The sequence below is a fragment of the Diorhabda carinulata genome, chromosome 3 (assembly GCF_026250575.1).
Source record: "Diorhabda carinulata isolate Delta chromosome 3, icDioCari1.1, whole genome shotgun sequence".
NCBI classification, from domain to species: domain Eukaryota; kingdom Metazoa; phylum Arthropoda; class Insecta; order Coleoptera; family Chrysomelidae; genus Diorhabda; species Diorhabda carinulata.
In genome coordinates this window covers 25,013,241-25,022,596 of record NC_079462.1, presented here as the reverse complement: position 1 = coordinate 25,022,596, position 9,356 = coordinate 25,013,241, and the positions used below count along the sequence as shown (strand labels likewise).

Genomic DNA, 9,356 nt, shown 5'->3' with positions numbered 1-9,356 from the left:
TTTCTAATTAACAATTCGTAAAAATCCGACCTTTGGAATATTAATCATAACGATTATTTTTACTAAGTACACAGTAATTTTGATTTCATTCAGATGAATATTGTTGCTGACATACAATAACGTGATGGAAGATGTCCACCGATCCGACTTTATTTCCTTCAAACTGAAACTCTATTCTTAACAGTCTGAAGAAAGAATAACATAGTAAATCGCAAAACATGCACAATAGTCGAAAATAAACGTCTAATTTATAATTAATAAATTCACTGTTAATCACAAATGACGTGAGAAATGTCTAAAAATAATATAAAGAGGTTATTAGTAGTCTATTACGAGTGAAAAGTACTATAAAAATATGAACAAAAGTAAAGAAAAACGTTATAGGATCATCCGGTGAATAAATCAATAACTTTACTGGTTTTAACAAATTTTTTTCTAACACAACCTCATATTATGGCAAACTTTACTTATTTATTCACTATCAGATATCGATTGTAAGGATTGATGTTATTTTTCATTCATTACTCCTTAACAACGAACATTTCCAAGTTTGTCGTTACAATTTTTTTATTGAAAGATGTATAAGGATACATAATCTAACGTAGAGAATTAGCAACAAGTGACGGCATATCTTTGTCCCTTATTTATCTCCAATTTGTAGGAGTATTTATTTCATAATAAGCTTTTATTGTAGCCTCTGTTTTCTAATTATCGAGCTTAATCGATTATAATCACAAGATAATCGAAGTTGAGAAACCGTATAAAATGAAGCTTAATAATAAATTGAAAAAATTTGACTCTATTTCCAATATGGTAGTATTCAAATATGTAATGAAAAAGTTTATATCATGAAGCTCCAATTAATTTTTAAAATACGATACTTCAGCTTATCGATTAAATTCAATTTTATCCGATGACAGCCGAACTAATAGACGAAGATATTTTGACGCAATGACTTTTGAAAGCAAAAGTCATTGGTTTGACGTCCTTAAATTCGTTTAGTGGTTATTTGGTACGCGTTGTAACGAAATTATTAAAAAAATTTTATTACTAAAACTATCACCAAATAGCTTCACAAAGAAAATCATGAGCGAATTAACTCAAGAAGAAGTAAGTACCAAACTTACATTAATATTAGTCCTGCATATCTAAATTTTAGATAAGAAAATACCTGTTTACATTATCCTTTATTATCACAAAGGTGAAAATAAGTGCTATCTAATGCCAACCAGTTACCCAAATTAATTCCTGTTATATCAATTCAAACCAAATTTTTCATGGTAGCTATAGTCATACATACATTTTCGTGTTTTTTTTTAAATAGCTTTGTTTGTGAGAACAAAAGATTGGGATGTGAATACAGTATATTTACCTATTTGTAGTTATATTTATACATCAATCATAACACGTTTAATGAACTTGATGTAAAAAATCATCGCAGTTTCACGCAAAAATGAACTAGGTATTGGAAATTATTTTAACTTTCTGTTATTTTTTTTAAATACTTACAATAAGTGAATACAACATAATCGAGATTGAAAATGATTAAAATGAAAAAGTACGTCATCTTTCAGTGAACCAACAAATAAAAATTCCATTTTAAAATATAGAAAAAAAAGTAGTACTTTCAGTTGAAAAATATTTTTCATTCATACTAAATGTTTTTGAAATGTGGCTTCCATGTGTTTTGTATTATTATTATGTTGTGTTGAAACCTGAAAAAGTATTGATTGCATGATGGCTTAGATAGCTAATAATTTTCATAAACAAAGTTTAGTCATGATGATAAAGCATATTTGATTGCATGATGGCTTAGGCAACTAATGATTGTCATAAACAAATTTCAGCTATAAAAATATTATATTTCTTACTTTTCCAGTAAGTATTCTTTGTTTTTGTTCTGTAATATTTTGTTGTTAACTCTCCCTTAATTCTTATTCAGTCAATAGTCTGCATTATAGGCGAAAAACATTTTCATGTCATTATTCTTTATAACTCTTTGTTTCTCCATTCCTTGATCAATTACTATTGAAACATAATACTACAAAACACACCCAGTAATATCAAACTTTCTTATTTTTTTCATAGATTCCTTATCTGTATGTGAGGTCAATGTTAAATCTTCATTGATGAGTTTGACATTGATAACATTTCTATTGTTAAGGCTGCTTCCTATGTTAATAATAGGCATTAAAGCTTAATTTATGATTAAATACAGCTGTGTTTTGTTGAGTAGTAGATTGATAATTTCACACATTTTATAGAAAATAAACATCTGAATATCAGGAATCAATTGAACAGCTAAAATTTATTAAGTATTTAGTTTATCCATTATACTAATGCAAGCAAAACTAAGAATATGCAAATATATTTCAGATACGTAGAAGACGCTTAGCTCGACTTACTGCCAGAGGAAGTACATCACCGTCTAATTCACTGTCACCTCCAATTACTCCCACTTCTCAATCTCCAATAAACACAAATCTCGTACATATTCCAGTTAATTTTCAAACAACTCCTAATCCTTTGGATGATTCTAAATCAGATGATGTTAACAGTGAACTTAAAAACCCTGAAACAGATAAGAAAGCAGATGTTTTCAAGGAACCTACCAAACCAATTGACATTAATATGCCATCAAGTTCAAAAAGTCGATCTAGAGCTCCACCTCAAAGAAGCGACTCTGAAACTAGTTCTATTCATATGGAAGTTGATGACATAGGTGGTGGTGCAGATAAAATTTGTGCAAATACTGACATTGATTCTGGTTTTGAAAATATGGAGGTAAATAATATCAAAAAGTGAGCATTGTATCAACCTGTGTTTTTATTGTGTTTTTTTCTTAGGTTGATGACTTAGATGCACAAAAGAAAGATTTACAAAGAAAACAAACTGTATCCACTGAACTTACATTACAACAACTTCATTCATCAGTGGCAAGAGTTTTACTATCAACTTTCAAGAACACTTCAGAAACACGTCTTTATTTACCTGAAACAGCTAAAATACTTCAAGAAACTCCTAATATATCTGTGCGGGACCTTACTTCAAATGCTATTATGGAGATACTTTACAAAATAGTAAAAGAAGAGAATCCCTTTCAAGCTCTGTCACAAACGACGTCTGACATGTGTGAGACTGGAAGTTTAGGATCATTTTCAGCTAGTCCATCAAATTTGAGCCCTTCCTCTTCCAGTCCAACAGCAGAAAGTTACCCAATGCCTGTTTTAACATTAAATAAGGGTACTCAAAATAGTGTAACAGTTGCCATCAATTTTTTAATGGATTGTTACAATAGAGTCAGTGTTGAAGAGAGGAACAATCCAAAAAGATCAAGTATTCCTCCTATGAGTGATATCCTAACTGAGCTACGTGCTCAGGTTATTCATTATGTTACACTTATAGTGCAAGGTAAACTATATTTCAAATTCAAACAGACATCTGTTCATTTTTGTATATTTTTCAGGATTTATCATCACACCTGAAAATCTATTAGAATCTCCATTGTTGTATCCAGTATTGCAACAATCTCTTCCACGAGGTTTCTTAATTGAACTGATTAATAGGACTCACACAAATGAAAAATTACTTTCCAATGTATTCACTCCTATATTACAAGGGCTGTTTAAAATTATGCAACAAGCTAGTATAGTTGGTGATGAGCATCGAGCTCCCATTCAAACATTGTTTGAATTGACAGATGTTAGGTGCGGACCAAGACCTATTTGTACTCTAGTTACCAAACAAGTTCAATTTTTACCGTCACTAAGCACACCAGCAGCTGGAAGAGAGATTATGAGGTGCTCATTCCTTGGACCTTTTTTGAATGTGTCTGTATTTGCAGAAGATGAACCCAAGGTAATTGTATTGAAAATAGTTCTATAATAAAAAAAATAAACTGACATGAGAGATTGAATTGTTTAATTTGATGAAAATGTGTAAAAAAATACAATTTATTTTTCTGTTAGGTAATAGATGGTTAGAATTCCAAATTATGGACATGTTTATGATTGAAGTATTTATCAGTGTGGCCATTTTTCCAAACTATATAACTTCTTATACATACTCTTTTGTATTTTCCACTGATAATAACTATCATACATTTTATTGTATAAATAAATATTGTCAGATTTTTAATAATTCTTCATACAAAATTTTCTTATGAACTTAATAAAAAATATTCCCATTGGACTAAATGAAGCAAAATATTCTTGTTTAATATTATATTCAAATTAAGGTTATATAACAAACTATTTAGTTAAACAAATATACCATACTGTTTGTATTACTTTAAATATAGATTATTTATTACATAATAAAAAATTGTAATGAGACAATACCTAGAAGCTGTACAAATTTGAATATCAGTTTTCCATTACTTCCATTAATATTCACCCACTTATACCCAAATATAATTTTGAAATAACTTTTAACATTGACAGTATTTTTATTAATATATTTCTTCATTTAATTGTATAATATATTTTATTTTATATTTAAAATTTTCGCAACTCACTTTCCCTGTTGTCCTTTCTTTCTGGGACCATCATCGCTGTTGTCCTTTCTTGGATAGTTGCATCCATTGCCCTTATTATTGATATACCTTCACCAATCCAAACTACAAATTACTTCTTAATCAATTTAAAGTAGGAACACCATACATATTGACATCCCAAACTTTGAATCTAGTTCTTATCAAAGCAGCAGCCATTTCCTTATCCGTATCTTATATCACTAACTTTTTACTGAACTTCAACAACATTTCACTTTATTTCTTGATAAGCATTCTTGCTTCTTCTTAATAACAACCCTTTGTGGTTTAACATTATTGAAGAATAGGAATATGAAAATAATAATCATTATTCGATTTCAAGGTGGCAGAAAAGTTCTTTTCCGGAAACAGTTCTAGTGATAAGAGTTTAATTCAAGTCCTACAGTCTGAATTAGAAAACACTAGAGGACTACAACATAGAATATTCCATTTTATGATGGCAAATCAGGATAGTAGAGACTTTTGCTTGAATTATATTGCTCAAATTTTAAAATATAATGAAAAAAGGTGAGTTTATTTTGACAAATTTCATATAAGCTTGATTATTTGTATTTTTTTGTATAGCATATTTCTTATAATTTAAGTTGTAAATTTTTTTCAGATCTCAGCTACAAATGGAAGAAAGGACTCTGGCCGGAGATGGTTTTATGTTGAATCTATTAAGTGTACTACAGTTTCTTTCATTAAAAATTAAACTTAACAAAATGGATTTTATGTACCCCTTTCATCCAGAGACAGTTGTATCCATTAACAACAACACAAGACTTAAATATACTTCTCAGGAAGTTGCAGATTGGTTAGCAGAGTTTGGTGAGTTTGTAAATTTGAATAATAATTTTGGAATAAGTGACATCCAGTAAAAGCTCTAGGTATTTAACAATGACTTAATTGAAATATGAACTGTATAACTTGTGTATAGTAATATAAAGTTGTGCTATTTTTACTCATTATTTTCTTAATATTGGTGATATTCCAGTACTAAACTAATTAAATATTTTTAGTAAATAGTAGAATTCACCAATTCACCAGGTTTATTACCTTGTGATTTCGTCATGCACTAAAAATTCATATATGATTTTTCTTGTTTCAAGGTAAAACTCATGAACATCAAACGCCGAATTTTTCAACAATATGTTGGTTCCTAACATTACACTGCCATCATTTGTCCCTTTTACCTGCCCTTCAAAAGTATCAAAGAAGGTTGAGAGCGATAAAAGATTTACAAAAATTACTCGAAGAAACCGTGTCAGCCGAGGCACAGTGGCGAAACACACCATTTGCCAATAGAAATAAACAATTCATCAAAAGATGGAGACAACAACTGAAGAAATTGAATAAGTAAGTTATCTAAGGCACATAACTTTGTAATTAATTAGTTTGTTTTATTTAATTTCAATCGTGTTGAAGTTTTCCTACTTTATTATTTATAAAATTGCAGATCCAAGATATGCGCAGATGCTGGTATTTTGGATAAAAATTTAATGAGACGATCCCTTGTATTTTATTCATCTGTATCAGAATATTTAATGAGCCTAATGACGAACGTTCCCCCTGGTAGCCCTTTACCGGAATTACCTCTTGCAGTAGATTCTCCAGCATTTTCTTCATTACCTGAATGGTATATGGAGGATATTGCAGAGTTTCTCCTCTTTGCACTACAGTAAGTACAATTTTTGGAATTTCTTATTATTTATGACATGTTTAAGCACATATAATTTTTTTAATTCAATAAAATATCATTTGAACCTTTTCATTTTTGTGTACTCATATGTCACCCTGCTCTTGTTTTGATCTGATTGAACTCGATGCTTATAAATTCATCCAGTGATATTATAATTATTACTACATTCTATTAAGAATATACACTGGTAGATTGAAATTGAGTTGGTTAATAATTTTACATTGATATTCTGAAATTGCTGAAATAGTTTCTAATACTTCATAATTTTATATCAAATAGAATATACGATACCTTTTTCTTACTTTTATATTTAATGTCCCTTATTAGATTTAAACTATTAAAAAATGAAATCTGTATCAAATTTTTATTTGAAAAGGAATATTTCTTCACATAAAACTGATTGAAACTCCTTTCTAGTTAACATTAACATAAACTAATAGAATATGTTTTCAACTATCATAGACGATAGACAGTTACCAATTATCATTATTTTCAGGTATTTCCCCAACGTAATTGCCGACAATATGGAAGATAGTATGATATCATGGTTATTAGTGACAATATGTTCATCAAATATGGTAAAGAATCCATATTTAGTTGCCAAACTAGTCGAAGTAGTTTTTGTAATATTGCCAACAATACAACCTCGTTGTGAAGTAATTTATTCTCGTCTTATGAACCATCATATCTCGCAAACTATACTCCCTAGTTCTTTAATGAAATTCTACACGGATGTCGAAACGACAGGCTCAAGTTCGGAATTCTACGATAAATTTTCTATACGTTATCACATAAGTTTAATTATAAAAAGTGAGTACTGATAAGTTTTACGTGGTATCTGTTCTGTACCATTACCATATTAAGACATATTAATCTCATTTTTTTCATTTTAGAAATGTGGTTGTCATCCGTCCATCGCCAAGCGGTTATCAACGAATCCCGTAGCGGAATACAGTTTGTTAAATTCGTTAATATGTTAATGAATGACACCACATTTTTACTCGACGAATCCTTAGAATCCCTGAAAAGAATACACGAAGTACAGGAATTGATTAGCGACGAAGATAAATGGTCAAAACTATCTTCTGAACAACAGCAAAGTAGAATGAGACAGCTGAATTCAGACGAAAGACAGTGCAGATCGTATTTGACGCTTGCCAGAGAGACAGTAGACATGTTTCATTATTTAACCGTGGATATTAAGGAACCATTCTTAAAATTGGAATTAGTTGATAGGTATACAACAATTATCATATTAAAGTCAAAAATATTTTAATTTTTTTCAATTTTAGATTAGCTTCAATGTTGAATTTTAATCTCCAGCAGCTTTGTGGTAAAAAATGTAAGGATTTGAAAGTGAGGAATCCTGACAAATATGGTTGGGAACCGCGAAGGTTACTTAGTCAATTAGTTGATATTTACCTACATTTAGATTGTGATAAATTTGCAGCAGCTCTCGCAGGTGATGAGGTAAGTTATAACATAAAAGTTCTTTTATTCTTTAATTCCGTCTTCTTTTGTTTCATAGAGATCATTTAGGAAAGAATTATTTGAAGATGCAGTTGCTAGGTTAGAACGTATTTCCATCAAAACTCCAGTACAAATTGAACAATTCCGAGCTTTGTCCAATAAAGCTTGTCTTATTCTTGAAAACAACCAGAAATCTGAAGACTGGTTAGCTGATGCTCCAGATGAATTTAAGGATCCTTTAATGGATACTCTTATGTCTGATCCTGTTTTACTTCCAAGTGGACAGATCATGGACAGACCTGTAATCTTGAGACATTTATTAAATAGTAACACAGATCCTTTCAATAGACAGGTTTTAACTGAAGAAATGTTGATTCCAGGTAAATGTAATCTAATATAAATAATTTTTATGTTTATCACATGATGAACAATATCCCAATTTGTTTAATTTCATTATATATAAATCATTGGATATATTTTAAGCTAAATTCTGTAGTAAAAATTATTGATTTGATGCATTTTCTTCTTTTCTTTTCAGCTGATGATCTAAAGGAGCGTATACGAATATGGAAATCTGAAAAAATCTCAAAATCAAATTAAAGTTTTAGTTACATTTGCAAAAAAACTGTATTGATTGAAAGTGTATTTAAAGAAAAAGGTTTGTTTAAATCCTATATTCAATTGTGATAATTGTGTAATATATTTCATTTTGTACTTTTTCTACGACTTAAAAATTTATTTATAGATATGATTTGCATTTATGATGATTGGAGCCAAAGGAAGATAAAATGTTATTAAATACATTCAACAATCACTTTTATTTATTGTGAACATTTATGTTAATCTGTTGTTTAGAAGTGCAATCCTGTAAAACGATACATTTTTTGTACAGATATCAAGTATTGTTTCTATAACATGCAATAAAAACTTTGGATTAATCAAATATTCTTCTATTGCATAGGTGGATCATTCCATGTCAATTCAACCAGGCCATTTCACCAAACATCTCAGATTTGTTCTATATATAGAGATGAATGAACACCAGCAAATTTTGAATTATTATCTTACATACGTTTTGAGTTAGGACACTTTGAAATTTTGTCGTTTCTCAATTTCCGAGCCTTGAATTGCGCCGAGTAAAACTTGTATTAGAATAGAAACAAACTTCTCATTATTTGACACATATGCATAAGGAATTTATATATATATATATATATATATATATATATATATATATATATACTTTTTAAAATCTTAAAAAGGCAAACATGGCTCAGCATAAAATTAAATATATCAAAAGAGAATTTATTAAGGCCATTGCAAGTTACAATATATTAATTAAGAGCAATGCGGGGTTGTTAATATTTGAAAAAATATTTTATAAATAAGAAACTGTTCTAAAAAACATTAATAATGTCAACAATTTAACAAAAAGCACATTATTTATAAGGAGAAATAAAGTGCTTTTACATTTTGTTCTTTAATACAAATGTTCACTTAGAAGTCTCAATTTAACATATTTCTAAACCTAAGTTGAAAGTCAACAATAATGTTTTAATAGATTAGACCACATAAATAAACAGGCAGATAATCTGCCTCCTACTCTGGGCAAGCTGCAACATGAGGTTTTGGAGTCTTGACAGGCTGTTTTTC

At 29.4% G+C, this 9,356-nt stretch overlaps 1 protein-coding gene across 2 annotated transcripts; it reads left to right on the top strand.

Annotated features, from left to right (window-relative positions):
- Window positions 1-845: 845 nt before the first annotated feature.
- LOC130892021 (ubiquitin conjugation factor E4 B) lies at window positions 846-8,646 on the top strand. Of its 2 annotated transcripts, XR_009058979.1 has the most exons (14): window positions 846-1,110; window positions 2,377-2,784; window positions 2,847-3,411; window positions 3,467-3,858; window positions 4,875-5,059; window positions 5,154-5,362; window positions 5,644-5,890; window positions 5,991-6,212; window positions 6,730-7,043; window positions 7,127-7,469; window positions 7,526-7,703; window positions 7,762-8,083; window positions 8,242-8,361; window positions 8,449-8,646. XR_009058979.1 is itself a non-coding variant. In XM_057797194.1 (13 exons), the coding sequence occupies exons 1-13, from the start codon at window positions 1,087-1,089 to the stop codon at window positions 8,301-8,303; spliced, it is 3,471 nt and encodes a 1,156-aa protein (XP_057653177.1). In that variant the 5' UTR covers window positions 846-1,086; the 3' UTR covers window positions 8,304-8,646. The 2 variants fall into 2 exon arrangements, 1 of the variants encoding a protein (XP_057653177.1); XM_057797194.1 differs by having other exon boundaries at window positions 8,242-8,646.
- The last annotated feature ends 710 nt before the right edge of the window (window positions 8,647-9,356 follow it).

What these genes read in the sequence shown, in the direction of transcription:
- LOC130892021 (XM_057797194.1), top strand. Translation starts at nt 1,087, where the DNA reads ATGAGCGAATTAACTCAAGAAGAA. An exon ending in TGTTACACTTATAGTGCAAG is followed by an intron (nt 3,412 to 3,466) that starts GTAAACTATATT and finishes TATATTTTTCAG; the next exon opens with GATTTATCATCACACCTGAA. An exon ending in CAGCTCTCGCAGGTGATGAG is followed by an intron (nt 7,704 to 7,761) that starts GTAAGTTATAAC and finishes TTTGTTTCATAG; the next exon opens with AGATCATTTAGGAAAGAATT.